General features: G+C 41.8%; 1 protein-coding gene across 1 annotated transcript in view; it reads left to right on the top strand.

The window, feature by feature from the left end:
* Positions 1 to 21591, top strand: part of LOC129818117 (protein CutA homolog) — a 40419-nt gene that overhangs the window by 7784 nt on the left and 11044 nt on the right. The window contains exon 3 of the mRNA XM_055873708.1: positions 13142 to 13201. Coding sequence (XP_055729683.1) covers positions 13142 to 13201 — 60 coding nt within the window. The remainder of the gene's footprint in view (positions 1 to 13141; positions 13202 to 21591) is intronic.

Genomic DNA, 21591 nt, shown 5'->3' with positions numbered 1-21591 from the left:
AAAGATCTATCCTATTAGAGGTCTCAAATTTGTCTCAAGTTGTTGAGAACACAGTATGTGGGGTTCAGTAAAAAATTCAGAATAACCTAGGTCACACTTTACATTATGTTGCACTGATATGCCAACAGGAAATGCTCAACTGAATTGCTCTGTAAATAAATCTGTCTCTCGCCGCAGAAGTTTGATTTGATTTGATTGAGTCTTATTCTTTAACTTTAAAAAAATGTTATGTTAAAACATACAATTTACTTGCAGTGAAGCCGCTCAACATTACATTCAGTCGTCTAACAGACTCCCATCCAGAGTGACCCACAGAAGCAATCAGGGTCAACGTCCTGCTCAAGGGCACGTCGAAAGATCTCCAACAAGGTCAAAAAACGGGGACCCGAACCAGTGACTTATCAGCCACCGGCCCAAGCTCCCAACCGCCAGACGACCAGCCCTCTAAAATCCCCCCCACAGTTTCCTGAGAGCTGCCCCTCAACCATACGAGACCACCCCTACAGTCCCACCCCCCGAGATAAAGAAAAGTCATAATAGAATAGAATAAAATCATTCCTTTCCCTACCCTCCAAGCACCCATCCCCCCGTCCCCCAATGCACCAACAACCATCAAAAGGAACAAAAGAGAAAAAAGAGAAAAACTAACGAAAACAGAAAACAACAATGCAAAAAACAAAAGATATCAAGTACAACAAAAATCCTAACAGCAAGGCACCCTGAATACGTTTGAGTGCATGTATGGCACTATTTACATGTATGTGTGTGTGTGTGTGTGTCCGTGTATGTGCACGTGTGTGCGTTTGAATGTGAGTGTGTGTATATGCATAAGTACATGAGTACAAACACCTGCGTGGCATCAGCCTCAGGTAAACAGGCATTAGTAACAACAGTGCACCTATTCTTTACATTTTTGGCTGAGATGGAGACAAGCTGGAAATAAAGAGAGACTAAGTCAGTGGCACAGATGGAACTATCCAAGCAGAATGTACATCTCCTTCAAATGTTAATATTTGGTTGCATTGTCAAAAAAACTGAATTCGATATAACTTTTGCAATAGACTAAATTTGAAAAAAATTATTTACATAAATAGCTTCTCTTTATCAGGTCATTGAGAAGTCATTAAAAATAGATGCCCCTTAAAGGGACTTGTTTTAGGAAAGTAGGCGTATGTCACACGTTAATACTTCTCCGGAGAGCCATTTGAACGTATACTTCGTTTTTGTGCCGAAATGCCTTCTGGAACATGTGAACTTTCATATACCTTAATAACAAACTTGTATGCCATCTAGTTGATTAAGCCACTGAAAGAGACAGGAACTTTCCTGCAAGCTGATTGGCTGAGATAATGGATGGGCTGGACATGTCGAGAGATGAGTTCATATTGGTCTGCCATGTAGCATGCTTATGTCTATAACATGATCTGTTCAGTATGTGTTAGGTAATCCTTTCCTGGTTGGTTAGCTATTTGCAGATTCAGGGTAGTAATGTTATGAGTTGGGATTATGGTTTATTGTTTAGCTAGCTAGCTAGCTAGCTACATGTCTAAACAAAAGACTCCACTATGCAAGTAACCTATGCAAGTAACCATTTCACTACAACTTCTGTATCATGTAAACCAATAAACTTTTATTTTATTTTATATAGTATGTGTTTACGAGAGATGGTAATGTGAAGAACATCACAACAAAGTCAAATTAGTATATAATGTTAGGCCAATGAGACAAGTTCTAAAATTATCAGGTAGAATGCCCTGCTTTTATTTTGTCACACTCACAACAATAAGCACATTTCTGTAATTGGCTTGCCATTATTAACTTGTAAATAATGATCTAGTTGTAAGTTTATTTTCCTGTAATAATGAAGACAAATGAGCTAAAGTGAAGATGTTGTCAGCTACAGGATATGATCATTATTTGAATTGGCTAACTAGTTTACTTAACCTTAGCTAGCTAGCTAACAAGCTACAAACTAACCAAAACATTGTTGAGAAAGTGGCTTTTTGTTGCCTTGTTTGCTAGATTGACATATATTAAATTCATTTTTAAACGGGTGGGTTTATTGGCGTTAACCTGTCTAGGATGAGGGTGCCGCTAGCGGCACTCCCCCCCCACCCCCACTGAAAAACCAGTGCCGCGAAATTCAATTTTTTTTTTTTTAAATATTTAACTTTCACACATTAAAGTCCAATACAGCTAATGAAAGACACAGATCTTGTGAATCCAGCCAACATGTCCGATTTTTAAAATGTTTTACAGGGAAGACACAATATGTAAAGATGTACATCTATTACCTAAAAACACATTAGCATAATCCACCATCTTTTATTTGTCCACCAACACCAGTAGCTATCACCAATTCGGCTAAACTAAGATATTTATAGCCCCTAACCAAGAAAAAAACTCATCAGATGACAGTCTGATAACATATTTATGGTATGGGATAGGTTTTGTTAGAAAAAAGTGCATATTTCAGGTAGATGGCATAGGTTACAATTGCACCCACCGTCACAAATGGACAAGAAAAACTACATAGAGCAACGTGTTTACCTACTTACTAATCATCAAACATTTCGTAAAAATACACAGCATACACGAATCGAAAGACACAGATCCTGTGAATACAGACAATATTTCAGATTTTCTAAGTGTCTTACAGCGAAAACACAATAAATCGTTATATTAGCATAGCACATAGCACATAGCAGCCCAGCATTGATTCTAGCCAAAGTGAGCGATAATGTCAACATCGCCAAAATATATTAATTTTTTCACTAACCTTCTCAGAATTCTTCAGATGACACTCCTGTAACATCATATTACACAATCCATATAGAGTTTGATCGAAAATGTTTATATTTAGCCACCAAAATCATGGTTAGACAATGTGAAATGTAGCCCAGCTGGTGAGAAAATGTCCGTGCGCCATATTAGACAGTGATCTACTCTTATACATAAATACTCATAAACGTGACTAAAAAATATAGGGTGGACAGGGATTGATAGACAATTTAATTCTTAATACAATCGCGGAATTACATTTTTTAAATTATCCTTACTTTTCAATACAGTTTGCGCCAAGCGAAGCTACGTCAAAAAACATGGCGTCCTAAGCCACTAACATTTTTCGACAGAAACACGATTTATCATAATAAAAATGTCCTACTTTGAGCTGTTCTTCCATCAGTATCTTGGGCAAAGGATCCTTTCTTGGGTCTAATCGTCTTTTGGTGGAAAGCTGTCCTCTTGCCATGTGGAAATGCCAACTGCGTTCGGGATGAACTGGAAGCGTGCCCAGCAATTCACAGCGTTTCAGAAATAAATGTCCCAAAATCGCACTAAACGGATATAAATTGCTATAAAACGCTTTAAATTAACTACCTTATGATGTTTTTAACTCCCATAACGAGTAGAAACATGACCAGAGTAATATTACTCCCTCCACTAATGCTTGGAACAAGTGCGGGTCGATGTCCTCCAGGCGCATTATGCAGCAAGAAAAGAGTTCCTAGCTACAGGGTTTTTTAATTTGTAGTGCCTGTGAACGCGCAATCAACCCCATTCAAATCGTCATCACGTAAAGGCATCCAGGGGAAGACGTAAGCAGTGTCCGTATACTCATAGCAATAACTGCGGCCTTTTAACTGACTCCAGATCAGGGGCCAAAATTTCTGAAATCTGACTCCATGTCAGGGAAATTGCTGTAGAATGACTTCTGTTCCACTTAGAGACAAAATTTCAACTCCTATAGAAACTATAGACTGTTTTCTATCCAATAATAATAATAATATGCATATTGTACGATCAAGAATTTTGTGGGAAGCCGTTTCAAAAATTACACGATTAGCATAAATAGTGACAACAGCGCCCCCATCCTCAACAGGTTAAAATACACTAATTATGCTATTTTGGACCACCAAGTTGCTGATGTCATGCAGCCTGTAGTTTTTGTGTTTGCACTTTTTTATAACGACAAGTTTGATTTTGGAAGACAATATAATATTCATGATGTCACTGCAACAACTGTCGATAGAGTATAAATCAGCCTTTAGTCTTGAAACTTTGGTTGTTTAGTAAATGGCCTAACGTGAATCCTTAAAGATATGGGTGGGGTTGGGGCTAAGGTTCAAGAGGGTGTGAAAGATGCTGAATGGGTGTAATCAAAGAAGAGTGCTCCAGTAAGTTTACCAAAACATTCAAGGGCCATTTTCTCAAAGGTGAGGTTACAAGTTTATCAACTTTAAAAGCAGAATAACTTTCTCATTGTTCCTTAACTGTAGTGTATGATATACCATTTTCTAGCTCTGAGTCTCTACTTTTATCCAATGTAAAAAACACAGGCGATTCCAGGATGCTGGCCTTCTAGGTAGAGTTTTCTTTTTCTTCTAGGTGGCTTTTTCTTTGCAACTCAGCCTAGAAGGCCAGCATCCCGGAGTCGCCTCTTCACTGTTGATGTTGAGAATGGTGTTTTGCGGGTACTATTTAATGAACCTGCCAGTTGAAGCTTGATTAGCGCTTCATCAGCGCTTGTGAATTCTATCCTTTTCGTTCCCTTCCATACCCACAGCATTGCCAGGAAGCAGAGTTGAGATTTGATTCCTTTTCCCTTCAGTGACTGTTTGATCAGAATGTATTGCTTGCGTTGTTTTTCATAAGCCTAGCAGACAGGTCCTGGATGAATTGAATGGACTGGCTGTGGATTTTGATCTCCTTTCCACCTTGTGCCTTCAGAATGTTGGTCAGATGTCTGAGATATGGCTTTTTCTTTGCAACTCTGCCTAGAAGGCCAGCAGGAGTCGCCCTTTCACTGTTGACGTTGAGACTGCTGTTTTGCGGGTACTATTTAATGAAGCTGCCAGTTGAGGACTTGTGTGGCATCTGTTTCTCAAACTAGACACTCTAATGTACTTGTCCTCTTGCTCAATTGTGCACCGGGCCTCCCACTCCTCTGTCCATTCTGCTTAGAGCCAGGTTGCGCTGTTCTGTGAAGGGAGTAGTACACAGCGTTGTACGAGATCTTCAGTTTCTTGGCAATTTCTTACACAGAATAGCCTTAATTTCTCAGAACAAGAATAGACTGACAAGTTTCAGAAGAAAGACTTTGTTTCTGGCCATTTTGATCCTGTAATCGAACCCACAAATGCTGATGCTCCAGATACTCAACTAGTCTAAAGGCCTGTTTTATTGCTTCTTTAATCAGAACAACATTTTTCAGCTGTGCTAACATAATTACAAAATGGTTTCCTAATGACCAATTTGACCTTTACAATTATAAACTTGGATTAGCTAACACAACGTGCCATTGGAACACAGGAATGATGATTGCTGATAATGGGCCTCTGTACGCCTATGTAGATATTCCATAAAAAATCTCCCGTTTCCAGCTACAACAGTCATTTACAACATTTAACAATGCATTTCTATTCAATTTGATGTTATTTTAATGGACAAAAAATGTAATTTTCTTTAAAAAACAAGGACATTTCTAAGTGACCCCAAACTTTTGAACGGTAGTTCACATGTACAGTTGAAGTCGGAAGTTTACATACACTTAGGTTGGAGTCATTAAAACTCGTTTTTCAACCACTCCACAAAATTCTTGTTAACAAACTATAGTTTTGGCAAGCCGGTTAGGACATCTACTTTGTGCATGATACAAGTAATTTTTCCAACAATTGTTTACAAACAGATTATTTCACTTATAATTCACTGTATCACAATTCCAGTGGGTCAGAAGTTTACATACACTAAATTGACAGTGCCTTTAAACAGCTTGGAAAATGCCCAAAAATTGTCATGGCTTTAGAAGCTTCTGATAGGTTAATTGACATAATTTCAGTCAATTGGAGGTGTACCTGTGGATGTTTTTCAAGGCCTGCCTTCAAACTCAGTGCCTCTTTGCTTGACATCAATGGAAAATCAAAATAAATCGGCCAAGACCTCAGAAAAAAAATTATAGCCCCCCACAAGTCTGGTTCATCCTTCGGAACAATTTCCAAATGGCAGAAGGTACCACATTCATCTCTACGAACAATAGAACGCAAGTATAAACACCATGGGACCACGCAGCCATCATACCGCTCAGGAAGGAGACACATTCTGTCTCCTAGAGATTAACGTACTTTGGTGCGAAAAGTGCAAATCAATCCCAGAACAACAGCAAAGGACCTTGTGAAGATGCTGGAGGAAACAGGTACAAAAGTATCTATATCCACAGTAAAACAAGTCCTATGTCGACATATCCTGAAAGACCGCTCAGCAAGGAAGAAGCCACTGGTCCAAAACCGCCATAAAAAAGCCAGACTACAGTTTGTAACTGCACATGGGGATAAAGATAGTACTTTTTGGAGAAATGTCCTCTGGTCTGATGAAACAAAAATTGAATTGTTTGGCCATAATGACTATTGTTATGTTTGGAGGGAAAAGGGGGAGGAATGGATGTGGGAGGATATCCTGAATGGTAAAGGTTTCTGGACGTGGGAGGAGATCCTGGCTGGGAAAGATCGCCTCCCATGGGAGCAGACGGAGGCAGCAAGGAGGGAGCAACTATACAAGGGGTCACGGCTAGCACGGAAGCCCGAGAGGCAGCTCCCGAAAAACATTTTTGGGGGTTAACACGGGGAGATTGGCGGAGTCAGAATTTAGACCTGAGCCAACTCCCTGTGCTTACCGTGGTGAGCGTGTGACTGGTCGGGCCCCGTGTTATGCGGTGATGTACGCATTCATAGCCCGGTGCGCTCTGTTCCAGCTCCCCGCAGTTGCCGTGCTAGAGTGGGTATTCAGCCAGGACGGATTGTGCCGGCTCAACGCTCCTGGCCTCCAGTGCGTCTCTTCGGTCCAGGATATCCTGCGCCAGCTCTACGCACGGTATCCCCAGTTCGCCAGCACAGCCCAGTGCGGCCCGTTCCAGCTCCCCGCACTTGCCGGGCTACAGGGGGGATTCAGCCAGGACACGTTGTGCCAGCTCTGCGCTCCAGACCTCCAGTGCGCCTCCACGGCCCAGCATATCCTGCACCGGCTCTACGCACTATGCCTCCAGCGCGCATTCATAGCCCAGTGCGTCCCGTGCCAGCTCACCACACTCACCGAGCTGGAGTGGGTATCCGGCCAGGACGTGTTGTGGCAGCTCCCCGCACCAGGCTTTCAGTACGTCTCCTCAGTCCGGTGAGACCTGTTCCGGCTCCACGTACAAAGCCTCCAGTGATAATCATTGGCACGAAGCCTCCAGTGATGATCCAAGGCCCGGAGCCTCCAGTGATGATCCATGGCCCAGAGCCTGTAGTGGTAGTCCATGGCACGGAGCCTCCAGAAATGATCCATGGCCCGGAGCCTGTAGCGATGATACATGGCAAGGAGCATGCAGCGACAGTCACCTGTCCAGAGTCTGTAGCGACGGTCCCCAGTCCGGAGCCTCCAGTGACGGTCCCCAGTCCGGAGCCTTCAGCGACGGTCCCCAGTCCGGAGCCTCCAGTGACGAGCTGCAGTCCATATCCTCCAGCGGGGGTTCCCATTCCAGGTTCTCCGGCGACGATCTGCAGTCCCGAGCCTCCAGCGGCGATCTGCAGTCCAGAGCCTCCGGCGATGATCTACGGTCCGGAAGGTCCCGGCGACGATCCCTGCACCGGAGGCGCCACCGAAGTGGGGGGAGCCTAAAGCGGGGCAGGGTCTGCGTCCCGCACCGGAGCCCCCACCGAGAGTAGATGCCCACCCGGACCCCCCCCCCTATAGGTTCAGGTTTGAGGCCGGAGCGGCACCTTTAGGGGGGGGGGGGTCCGTCACGCTCTGACCTTAGAGATCCTTATTTATTCACTATGATTGGTTAGGTCAGGGATTGACTCGGGTGGGAGATTCTATCATTTCTATTTCTTTGTTGTTTTTGCCATGTGTGGTTCCCAATCAGAGGCAGCTGTCTATCGTTGTCTCTGATTGGGGATCATATATAAGTTGTGATTTTCAGTTTGGGTTTTGTGGGGAGTTATTTTCTGTTTAGCTGTTTTGTTGCCTGACGGAACTGTTCGCTTTCGTTTTTGTATTCGTTATTTTTGTTTGAGTGATTCTTGACAATAAATATCATGAACATTTTCCACGCTGCGCTTTGGTCTCATTCCGACGACAGCCGTTACACCCAAGTTAAACCTCTCTTGGGAACGTGAGACGTTAGCGTCCCACCTCTTCAACAGCCAGAGAAACTGCTGGGCGCCAAATTCAAATACAGAAATACTCATTATGAAAATTCTGAAAACAAAACATATTTTACATAGGTTTAAAGGTTAACTTCTTGTGAATCCAACCACGAAAGCAAAAAATGATTTACGGCGAAAGCATACCTTACGATTATTTGAGAACATAGCCCAGCAGACAAATCATTACAAACAGTAACCAGCCAAGTAGAACAGTTACACAAGTCAGAAATAGAGATACAATTAATCACTTACCTTTGATGATCTTCATATGGTTGCGCTCAGCAGACATTCGTTTACTCAATAAATGTTCCTTTTGTTCGATAAAGTCTCTTTATATCCAAAAACCTCCGTTTTGTTCGCGTGTTTTCTTCAGTAATCCACAGGCTCAAACGCAGTCAAAACAGGCAGACAAAAAAATCCAAATTGTATCCGTAAAGTTCATAGAAACATGTCAAACGATGTTTATATTCAATCCTCAGGTTGTTTTTAGCCTAAATAATCGATAAAATTTCAACCGGACAATAACGTCAATAACGTCAATATAAAAGGTTAACAAGAAAGGCACTCTCTCGGTCGTGCGCATGAAAAAGCTCTGTGACACTTTAGGGTCCACTCATTCAGACTGCTCTTACTTCCTCATTTTTCAGAATACAAGACTGTTGACATCTAGTGGAAGGCATAGGAACTGCAATTTGAGTCCTAAGTCAATGGATACTGTAATGGCATTGAATAGAAAACTACAAAAGCAAAAACAACTACTTCCCGAATTTGTCTCAGGTTTTCGCCTGCCAAATCAGTTCTGTTATACTCACAGACACTATTTTAACAGTTTTGGAAACTTTAGAGTGTTTTCTATCCAAATCTATCAGGGCTCGAGAAGCAGGCAGTTTAACCTCTACAGAGTACCTAACCCGGATCCGGGAGCACCCCCCACCCCCCCCCCCCACACTGATTAGCATCGCTAGCATAGCGTCACAATTAAATAGTAGCATCTAAATATCATTAAATCACAAGTCCAAGACACCCAATGAAAGACACAGATCTTGTGAATAAAACCACCATTTCAGATTTTTTAAATGTTTTACAGGGAAGACACAATATGTAAATCTATTAGCTAAACACGTTAGCAAAAGACACCATTTTCTTACTCCAACAGTTTCTTACTCCATCAGGTGCTATCACCAATTCGGCTAAACTAAGATATTGATAGCCACTAACCAACAAACAAATTCATAAGATGACAGTCTGATAACATATTTATGGTATAGCATAGTTTTTTTTTTTTAAATGTGCATTTTTCAGGTATAAATCATTCTACATTGCAGCTGCAATCTGATATAGTGCTGATGCAGCTAGAACAATTACAGAGACCAACGTTATATAACTAATTACTTGTCTTAAAACATTTCAGAAAAAATACACAGCGTACAGACATTGAAAGCCCAACATCTGGTGAATCCAAACAATATTTCAGATTTTTTAAATGTTTTATAGCGAAAACAAAATGTAGCGCTAAATTAGCATAACCAGGCCAGCCAGAACCAGCTGGACGCGCCCGACCAGTTCACATGCACGACAGATATATGAAATAACATCGTAAATTGGGTCTTACTATTGCTGATCTTTCATCAGAATGTTGATCAAGGTGTCCTTAGTCCTGATGAGTCGTTCAATCCATTCACAATGGCAACTTCCCCTCTTCATTTAGCCTGGGTACTGGTCGACTGGCACGGTCCCTGTCCAAAGTTAAAAAACTCAAAGAACGGAACACGGCAAAACTCCCGAAAAAATTCTAATAATCTGATTAAACTATATTGAAAAAACATACATTACGGTGATATGGTCACATGTATCAAACAAACTTCGAGACGGAGATAGTTTTCATCCGTAACGTCAGCATAACAAAAGACAATGGCACCTCTAAAACGCGCGTTTCAGAAAACCGGAAGTTGTCGGTCACGCTAAAGAAATAGGTCTTATTTCACGTCAGTACAAGATAAACAAAAAATTTCTCCTCTGACAACTTCCTGACACCCAGAGGAAGACGAATGACGTGTGTTTCGGGTCATAGGTGGCATGACCATATATAGGCAGAGCGTTGAAGCGAGCATACACATCTTGCAATCTTCTTCTGGCTCAGGGAAAGTGCTGTGAAATGACCTGTGTTTCACTCAGAGACAAAATTGGAACGGTTTTAGAAACCATAGCTTGTTTTCTATCCAATGGTATATGGTTATATGCATATAGTAACAGCAATAATTGAATAAGAGGCAGTTTAATCTGTAGAGGCAATTATGCTAATGCGAAACAGCACCCCCTGTATTCTCAAGAAGTTAATTTGGGCATGCTTTTCATCCAAAATTCCGAATGCTGCCCCATACCCTAGAGAAGTTAAACAATTTAAATGCAATGCTACCAAATACTAATTGAGTGTATGTAAACTACTGACCTGCTGGGAATGTGATGAAAGATATAAAAGCTGAAATAAATCATTCTCTCTACTATTATTCTGACATTTCACATTCTTAAAATAAAGTGGTGATCCTAACTGACCTAAACCAGGGAATTTTTACTTGGATTAAATGTTAGGAATTGTGAAAAACTGAGTTTAAATGTACTTGGCGAAGGTGTATGTAAACCTCCTACTTCAACTGTATGTATCTCCTTAAGGAAGAAGGAACTTATTTGTACTTGTATTACGTATTGGTAACGTAACTGTACATATTACCTCAAACTCTTACTTTTTGACTCTGAATTGTTAGGAAAAAGCTCATAAGTAAGCATTTCATGGTAAGATCTATAACTGTTGTATTCGGCATGGGACAAATACATTTAATTCAATTTTTATTTCCTGAATTGACTGCCTGGAATTGAGCCCAACCCTGGTCTGTCATGCATGTAGATGAGCTGTTCTCTTTTTAACATGGCGCTAACTGGAGAGAACACTGAGTAGGTTTCAAACGAGCTGCTCCGAAATGTAAATGTTCTTCCCCCCCATCCATCCTCTCAGGTTAAAGCAGTAGTATTAGGAAATGTTTTCAAAATGAGGATATTGAGCAGCAACACAGGTCATCTAGACTCTAGCTAACGACCATATACTAAAATATCCACAAAAGTCGATAGCCAGCCATGTATACAGTATATTGATTTAGAAGATTAGTAATATTATACAAAACAAAAATATAAACATAACATGTAAAGTGTTGGTCCCATGTTTCATCCGCTGAAATAAAAGATCCCCAAAATGTCCATACCCACGAAAAGCTTATTTCTCTCAAATTGTGTGCTTAAAGTTTACATCCCTGTTAGTGAACATTTCTCCTTTGCCAAGATAATCCATCCACCTGTCAGATGTGGCATATCAAGAAGCTGATTAAACAGCATGATCATTACACAGGTGCACCTTGTGCTGGGGACTATAAATTCCACTCTAAAATGTGCAGTTTTGTCACACAACACAATGTAACAGGTGTCTTAAGTTTTGATGGAGGGTGCAATTGGAATGCTGAATGCAGGAATGTCCACCAGAGCTGTTGCCAGATAATTTAATGTTCATTTCTTTACCATAAGCCGCCTCCAACGTCATTTTAGAGATTTGGCAGTACATCCAACCGGCCTCACAACCTCAGATCACATGTAACCACGCCAGCCCAGGATCTCCACATCCGGCTTCTTCACCTGTGGGATCGTCTGAGACCAGCCACCCGGACAGCTGATGGAACTATGGGTTTGCACAACCAAATAATTTCTGCACAAACTGTCAGAAAACGTCTCAAGGAAGGTCATCTGCGTGCTTGTCGTCCTCACCAGGGTCTTGACCTGAATGCAGTTTGACTTCATAACCGACTTCAGTGGGCAAATGCTCACTTTTGATGGCCACTGGCACTCTGGAGAAGTGTTGAACACAATTGCATTTTATCCATGGAAATTTGAATGCACAGAGATACCGTGGCGAGATCCTGAGGCCCACGGTCATGCCATTCATCCGCCGGCATCACCTCCTGTTTCAGCATGATAATGCATGGCCCGATGTCACAAGGATCCGTACACAAATCCTGGAAGCTGAAAACGTATTTTTCATGGTCTGCATACTCATCAGACATGTCACCCATTGAGCATGTTTGGGATGCTCTGGATCAACATGTACGGCACCGTGTTCCAGTTCCTGCCAATATCCAGCAACTTTGCACAGCCATTGAAGAGGAGTGGGACAACATTCCACAGGGCACAATCGACAGCCTGATCAACTCTATGCAAAGGAGATGTGTCGTGCTGCTTCATGCAACAAAAAAAATTGTGGTCACACCGGATACTGAAAGGTTTTCTCATCCACACCCCTACTTTTTTTGAAGGTATCTTTGACCAAGATATGCATATCTGTATTCCCAGTCATGTGAAATGTATAGATTAGAGCCTAATGAATTTATTTCACTTGACTGATTTCCTTATATGAACTGTAAGTCAGTAAAATCTTTGAAATTGTTGGATGTTGTTCAGTGCATATTATGAAGTTATTATTTAAAAGCATTGGAGATAAATCACAATTATAAAAACAAATCGAGCTAGCTAACTAGCAGATTTACATCAATCATCAATATGAATGATCAATTGATAGCCCACCATCTTTTCCTGATGTCAATCATGTCTTTAGGAGGCACTGTAACTAGCTTGCTTACAATTTGTGATGAGTGAGTGTGCTGTTGCAGAATTATAAAGGCCTATTCTCAAATATTTAAACATTTTTGCTACAGAAGCAGTTGGTATGCTGTGAATTTCGAGATATTCATTGGTACAGTTTCAGTACGTGTCCCTTGTAAACTCTGTGCACAGCCCTGGGCCATATACTAAATAGGCCAAATATTCTTTAAAATAACAACACATCTGCAAAATAACTGAATGATATCATAATTGTTGCGTTCTCTCTCCTCTCCTCCCTTCATTCCTCTTCTCTCCCACAGAGCCATTATGGAGAGGAGGATGGCAGCATGCATCAATATTCTGCCCAGGACCTCCACCATGTAAGTACTGCCAGTGCCAGTCTGGCTCACACACATTTTTCAATTTTAGCAGATTCTCTTATCCAGAGCGACTTACAGTAGTGAGTAGATACATTTTCCGTACTGGTTGCCCCAAGGGAAGCTAATCCTGGCATTGCAAGCACAACCCTGGCATTGCAAGCACCATTCTCTACCAACTGAGCCACACAGGATACACGTGCACACACACACACACACACACACACACACACACACACACACAACTCTAACCTTAACCCATAACCCCAAACCTAACCACTAACTCGTTCCTCAGGACCCCAAAGGGGAAACGCTGCACTAAATCTTACCTTTACCCTAACCCAAACTGTAACACTAACTGTAACCCTAAACCTAAAGCCCCTTACCTTTACCCTAACCCAAACTGTAACACTAACTGTAACCCTAAACCTAAAGCCCCTTACCTTTACCCTAACCCAAACTGTAACCCTAAACCAAACTCTTACCTTTACCCTAACCCAAACTGTAACACTAACTGTAACCCTAAACCTAAAGCCCCTTACCTTTACCCTAAACCAAACTGTAACCCTAAACCTAACCCTTACCTTTACCCTAACCCAAACTGTAACACTAACTGTAACCTTAACCCTAAACCTAACCCCTAAGTGTAACGGTCCTGACCTGTTTTATGTTGTTTTTGTATGTGTTTATGGTCAGGGCGTGTGTTTTGGGTGGGCAGTCTATGTTTTCTGTTTCTATGTTGGTTTTGGGTTGCCTGGTATGGCTCTTAATTAGAGGCAGGTGGTTTGCGTTTTCCTCTAATTAAGAGTCATATTTAGGTAGCGTGTTCTCACTGTTTGTTTGTGGGTGATTGTCTTCCGTATCTGTGTCATGTTTGCACCATACGGGACTGTTTGGATGTTCGTTTCGTTTTGATGTAGTCTGTTCCTGTCCGTGAGTTTTACGTTAGTTATGTAAGTTCATGTTCAGGTTTTTTCGTCTACGTCGTTTTCTTGTTTTGTAATTTTGAAAGTGTTTTGTTTTTCGTGTTGCCATCATCGTGTTCAAATAAAAGATGGCTTATTTCCCGAATGCTGCATTTTGGTCTACTGATCCTTCTCTCCTCTCCTCGTCCGAGGATGAGGAGAACGACAGCCCTTACACTAAGCTTAAAATAGCCTTTGTCCGCTTGGGATATGGGAATTTACTATCCTTGTTTTTACTATCCTAGTGAGGACTTTTGGGGATTTTAGGTACCCACAAGGATAGAAGAACCAACCCACACAAACACACACACACACACACACACACACACACACACACACACACACACACACACACACACACACACACACACACACACACACACACACACACACACACACACACACACACACACACACACACACACACACACACACACACACACAAACCCTTCCTGAGTGTGGATATCCATTGCTAAGGAAACTACTGAGACTTGGAATTGTATCAACTCACCACCCAAGACTTATTGTTAAGTGCACTAAAGAGGAACAATGGGTAATTATTGAAGATACACATGCTAACCCACTGAATCTTTTCACATGTCTATTTTCAAAGGATAAAGCTAAGAACATTAACATCTTCATAGTTAAGAACACCATAACAATATGGAAGAAAACCGATTCTACAAGAACCAATATCTCTCCCAAAAATCTAATCAAATCAAACATCAAAGTTTATTTGTCATGTGCGCCGAATACAACAGGTGTAGATCTTACAGTGAAATTCTTACTTACAGGCTCTAACCAACAATGCAATTTAAAAAAAGAAGGTATTAGGTAAACAATTGGTACGTACAGAAATAAAAACAACAGTAAAAAGACATTGAAAAATAACAGTAGCGAGGCTATGACAGTAGCGAGGCTATATACAGGCACAGGTTAGTCGGGCTGATTGAGGTAGTATGTACATGTAGATATGGTTAAAGTGACTATGCATATATGATGAACAGAGAGTAGCAGTAGCGTAAAAGAGGGGTTGGCGGGTGGTGAGTGGCGGGACACAATGCAGATAGCCCGGTTAGCCAATGTGCGGGAGCACTGGTTGGTCGGCCCAATTGAGGTAGTATGTACATGAACGTATAGTTAAAGTGACTATGCATATACATTACATTTACATTTACATTTAAGTCATTTAGCAGACGCTCTTATCCAGAGCGACTTACAAATTATACTGTCACGTTCCTGACCTATTTCTGTTAGTTTGTTGTATGTGCTAGTTGGTCAGGACGTGAGTTTGGGTGGGCATTCTATGTTGTCTGTTTCTATGTTGGTTTAGGGTTGCCTGGTATGGCTCTCAATTAGAGGCAGGTGTTTGGCGTTCCTCTAATTGAGAGTCATATTTAGGTAGGTTGTTTCACAGTGTTCGTTGTGGGTGGTTGTCTCCTGTGTCGTTGTGGGTGGTTGTCTCCTGTGTCGTTGTGGGTGGTTGTCTCCTGTGTCAGTGTTTGTCGCACCATACGGGACTGTTCGGTTTGTTTTTGTACATCGTCATTTTGTGTAGTCTATTTTCCCTGTTCGTGCGTTCTTCGTGTTTAATGTAAGTTCGTCGTCCAGGTCTGTCTAGTCCGTTTGTTGTTTTGTTAGTTATAGTGAAGTTCGTGTTTTTTCGTCTTTTCTTTAAATAAATTATGTATCCACAACCCGCTGCACGTTGGTCAAATCCCTGCTACTCCTCTTCGGATGAGGAGAAGGAGGAAGCCCGTTACATATACGATAAACAGAGAGTAGCAGCAGTGTAAAAAGAGGGTTTTGGGGGTGCACACAATGCAAATAGTCCGGGTAGCCATTTAATTACCTGTTCAGGAGTCTTATGGCTTGGGGGTAAAAACTGTTGAGAAGCCTTTTTGTCCTAGACTTGGCACTCCGGTACCGCTTTCCATGCGGTAGTAGAGAGAACAGTCTATGACTGGGGTGGCTGGGGTCTTTGACAACTTTTAGGGCCTTCCTCTGACACTGCCTGGTGTAGAGGTCCTGGATGGCAGGCAGCTTAGCCCCAGTGATGTACTGGGTCGCACGCACTACCCTCTGTAGTGCCTTGCGGTCGGAGGCCGAGGAGTTGACGTACAAGGCAGTGATGCAACCAGTCAGGATGCTCTCGATGTTGCAGCTGTGGAACCTTTTGAGGATCTCAGGACCCATGCCAAATCTTTTTAGTTTCCTGAGGGGGAATAGGCTTTGTTGTGCCCTCTTCACGACTGTCTTGGTGTGTTTGGACCATTCTAGTTTGTTGTTGATGTGGACACCGAGGAACTTGAAGCTCTCAACCTGCTCTACTACAGCCCCGTCGATGAGAATGGGGGCGTGCTCGGTCCTCCTTTTCCTGTAGTCCACAATCATCTCCTTAGTCTTGGTTAAGTTGAGGGATAGGTTGTTATTCTGGCACCACACGACCAGGTCTCTGACCTCCTCCCTATAGGCTGTATCATCGTTGTCTGTGATCAGGCCTACCACTGTTGTGTCATCTGCAAACTTAATGATGGTGTTGGAGTCGTGCCTGGCCATGCAGTCGTGGTTGAACAGGGAGTAAAGGAGGGGACTGAGCACGCACCCCTGTGGAGCTCCAGTGTTGAGGATCAGCGTGGCAGATGTGTTGCTACCTCCCCTCACCACCTGGGGGTGGCCCGTCAGTAAGTCCAGGATCCAGTTGCAGATGGAGGTCCCAGGATCCTTTGAGGGTACTATGGTGTTGAACGCTGAGCTGTAGTAAATGAATATCATTCTCACATAAGTGTTCCTTTTGTCCAGGTGGGAAAAGGTAGTGTGGAGTGCAATAGAGATTGCATCATCTGTGGATCTGTTTGGGCGGTGTGCAAATTAGAGAGGGTCTAGGGTTTCTGGGATAATGGTGTTGATGTGAGCCATTACCAACCTTTCAAGCACTTCATGGCTACGGATGTGAGTGCTACAGGTCAGTAGTCATTTAGGCAGGTTGCCTTTGTGTTCTTGGGCACAGGGACTATGGTGGTCTGCTAGAAACATGTTGGTATTACAGACTCAATCAGGGACATGTTGAAAATGTCAGTGAAGACACCTGCAAGTTGGTCAGCACATGCCCGGAGCACACGTCCTGGTAATCCGTCTGGCCCCGCAACCTTGTGTATGTTGATCTGTTTAACCTTTCACGAGCCTCTACCCCGGGTCCGGGAGCACCCCCCACCCCCCCCCCCCACACTGATTAGCATCGCTAGCATAGCGTCACAATTAAATAGTAGCATCTAAATATCATTAAATCACAAGTCCAAGACACCTAATGAAAGATACAGATGTTGTAAATAAAGCCACCATTTCAGATTTTTTAAATGTTTTACAGGGAAGACACAATATGTAAATCTATTAGCTAAACACGTTAGCAAAAGACACCATTTTTCTTTGTCCACCATTTTTTCTCTCCAACAGTAGCTATCACCAATTCGGCTAAACTAAGATATTGATAGCCACTAACCAAGAAAAAACCTCATCAGATGACAGTCTGATAACATATTTATGGTATAGGATAGGTTTTGTTAGAAAAATGTGCATATTTCAGGTATAAATCATAGTTTGCCATTGCAGCCACTATCACAAATCTCACCAAAGCGACTAGAATTACTACAGAGAGCAACTTGTATTACCAATTTACTCATCATAAAACATTTCTTAAAAATACACAGCACATAGCAATGGAAAGACACAGATCTTGTGAATTCAGACAACATTTCAGATTTTCTAAGTGTTTTACGGCGAAAACACAATAAATCGTTATATTAGCATACCACATATGCAAACGTTACCCGAGCACTGATTCAAGCCAAAGAGAGCGATATCGTTATCATCGCCAAAATATATAAATTTTTTCACTAACCTTTTCAGAATTCTTCAGATGACACTCCTGTAACATCATATTACAACATACATATAGAGTTTGTTCGAAAATGTGCATATTTAGCCACCAAAATCATGGTTAGACAATGACAAAAGTAGCCCAGCTGGTCAGAAAATGTTGTGCACCATATTAGACAGTGATCTAGTCTTATACATAAATACTCATAAACTTGACTAAAAAATATAGGGTGGACAGCGATTGATAGACAATTTAATTCTTAATACAATCGCGGAATTACATTTTTTAAATTATCCTTACTTTTCAATACAGGTTGCGCCAAGCAAAGCTATACCTAACAAAATGGCGGAACGTGCGTTTAACATTTTTCTGAAGAACAACGATTTATCATCTTAAATATTTCTTACTATGAGGCGATCTTCCATCAGAATCTTGGGCAATGAATCCTTTCTTGGGTCTAATCTTCTTTTGGTCGAAAGATGTCCTCTTGTCTGTCGAAATGCCCACTAACGTTCGACCGGGACCCCGAAACGTGCCCAGCACTTCAAAGTGCACAACAAAGCAATGCCTAAAATCGCACTAAACGGATATAAATTGCTATAAAACGGTTCAAATTAACTACCTTATGATGCTGTTAACACCTATAACGAGTAAAAATATGACCGGAGAAATATTACTGGCTAAACTAAAGCTTGGAAGGAGGCGAGTCGGATGTCCTTAGCGCGCCACGCGCAGGCAGCCAAAGGAAGTTACTTCCGGTATTTAGTGTTTTATTCAGCCCCTGATTGCGCAATCGACTCCATTCAAAGCGTCATCACGCACTGACACCCAGGGGAAGACGTAAGCAGTGTCTGTTTCTCCATAGCATTTACAGTGACCTTTAAACCTACTCCAGATCAGTGGCCAAAATGTTTGAAATCTGACTCCCTATCATGAAAAGTGCTGTAGATTGAGTTCTGTTTCACTCAGAGACAAAATTCCAACGGCTATAGAAACTAGAGAGTGTTTTCTATCCAATAATTATAATAATATGCATATTGTACGAGCAAGAATTGAGTAGGAAGCCGTTTAATGTGTAGAGCAAATTATGCTAATGCGAAACAGCACCCCCTATAGTTGCAAGAAGTTAAAGGTCTTACTCACGTCGGCTACGGAGAGCGTGATCACACAGTCGTCCGGAACAGCTGATGCTCTCATGAATGCCTCAGTGTTGCTTGCCTCGAAGCGAGCATAGAAGTGATTTAGCTCGTCTGGTAGGCTTGTGACACTGGGCAGCTCGCAGCTGTGCTTCCCTTTGTAGTCTGTAGTAGTTTGCAAAACCCTGCCACATAAGACGAGTGTCAGAGCCGGTGTAGTATGATTCAATCGTAGCCCTGTATTGATGCTTTGCCTGTTTGATGGTTCATTGCAGGGCTTGGCGGGATTTCTTGTAAGCTTCCGGGTTAGAGTCCCGCAGCTTGAAAGCGGTAGCTCTACCCTTTAGCTCAGTGCGAATGTTGCCTGTAATCCATGGCTTCTGGTTGGGGTATGTACGTACAGTCACTGTGGGGATGACGTCCTCAATGCACTTATTGTTAAAACCAGTGACTGATGTGGTGTACTCAACGCCATCGGAAGAATCCCGGAACATGTTCCAGTCTGTGATAGCAAAACAGTCCTGTAGTTTAGCATCTGCTTCATCTGACCACTTTTTCAAAGACCGAGTCACTGGTGTTTCCTGCTTTAATTTTTGCTTGTAAGCAGGAATCAGGAGGATAGAGTTGTGGTCGGATTTACCGAATGGAGGGTGAGGGAGAGATTTGTACGCGTCTCTGTGTGTGGAGTATAGGTGATCTATAATTTTTTTCCCCTCTGGTTGGACATTTAACATGTCGATAGAAATTTGGTAGAACTGATTTCAGTTTCCCTGCATTAAAGTCTCCGGCCACTAGGAGCGCCGCCTCTGGGTGAGTGGTTTCCTGTTTGCTTATTTCCTTATACAGCTGACTGAGTGCGGTCTTAGTGCCAGCATCTGTATGTGGTGGTAAATAAACAGCCACAATAAGTACAGCTGAAAACTCTTTAGGCAAGTAGTGTGGTCTGCAATTTATCACAATATACTCTACTTCAGGCAAGCAAAATTTAGAGACTTCCTTAGATTTCGTGCACCAGCTGTTGTTTACAAATATGCACAGACACCCCCCCCTCGTCTTACTGGAGTGTGCTGTTCTATCTTGCCGGTGCGGCATATATCCCGCTAGCTGAATATCCATGTCGTCATTCAGCCACGATTCCGTGAAACATAGGATATTACAGTTTTTGATGTCCCGTTGGTAGGATATTCGTGATCGTACCTCGTCTAATTTATTGTCCAGTGATTGCACGTTGGCGAGTAGTATTGACGGTAACGGCAGCTTTCCTACTCGCCTTCTGCGGGTCCTGATGAGGCATCTGGCTCTTTGTCCTCTGTACCTGCGTCGCTTCCTCCTGCAAATAACGGGATGTCGGTCCTGTGGGGTGTTTGGAGAATGCCTTGTGCGTCGTTTTTGTTGTAGAATTTTTTTTGTCTCATCCGAGGTGAGTGATTGCTATCCTGATATCCAGAAGCTCTTTTCTGCCGTAAGATACGGTTGCAGAAACATTACGTACAAAACAAGTTACAAATAACGCGAAAAAAAACACATAATAGCACAATTGGTTGGGCGCCCGTAAAACTGCTGTCATTTCTTCCGGCACCATTTTACACAAAAACACAACCCTATGGAACAATCCTTGGATAGCTTTTCAGAATGCACTGTTAAATTGGTCCACATGGAAAACTAAAGGCATAGAAACTGTAAATGACTTGGTAATAGGAAATACGTTGGAACCAAGACATAAAAATAATTTCTATTGGGACAAGATGGGGGGAATGTTTTGGTCTTAAACTAACAAAATTACATTTAACAAAAATGTACGCTTAATCCAATATAAACTAATGTATAGAATTTATTATACAGGAGACAAAATTCACAAATTCATGTCTTAAACCTTGTGTAGTCTTAACATTCTGTATACTCCCCTTGTCCTATGGGACAAAAATGACCCGACTTCACTAAACCCATAAATAAAACAGCTTAATTGAATTTTAAACCCCAAATCTATTTTGCATGAAGAAACAACCTGTCATTCATCACAAACTTTGTGAATATCTGGGTTTTACCTCTTCACAATGCAGAAAGACTGCATTTAATCAGTGGACACCACTCGTTTTTATTACGACACACCTGTTATAATTGTTTTCTTTACTAAAGTAGAGATTGATTATTATTATGTGTTATTGCTAAAGGTACTGCAGAGGTGTAAACATAATATTTTTAGCAAGAGATAGCACTTGTATAGCCTAAAAAAAAGTAACAGAAATGTGCAGAAGGTAGTTTATAGTGATATATTCTTATACACTGTACAATGAGGAATTCTACAAAATACTAGTCTTCTCCCAGTTTTTGAATCATTTCCCCCACCCAGAATGTGTATAAACAACAACAATTAATAAGAATAAAATAAGATAATAGATACAAAACAAAAACGTG

The sequence above is a fragment of the Salvelinus fontinalis genome, chromosome 21, assembly GCF_029448725.1.
Source record: "Salvelinus fontinalis isolate EN_2023a chromosome 21, ASM2944872v1, whole genome shotgun sequence".
Taxonomy (NCBI): domain Eukaryota; kingdom Metazoa; phylum Chordata; class Actinopteri; order Salmoniformes; family Salmonidae; genus Salvelinus; species Salvelinus fontinalis.
Note: the sequence above shows the minus strand (reverse complement) of the source record. Positions and strands in the feature narration are given on the sequence as shown.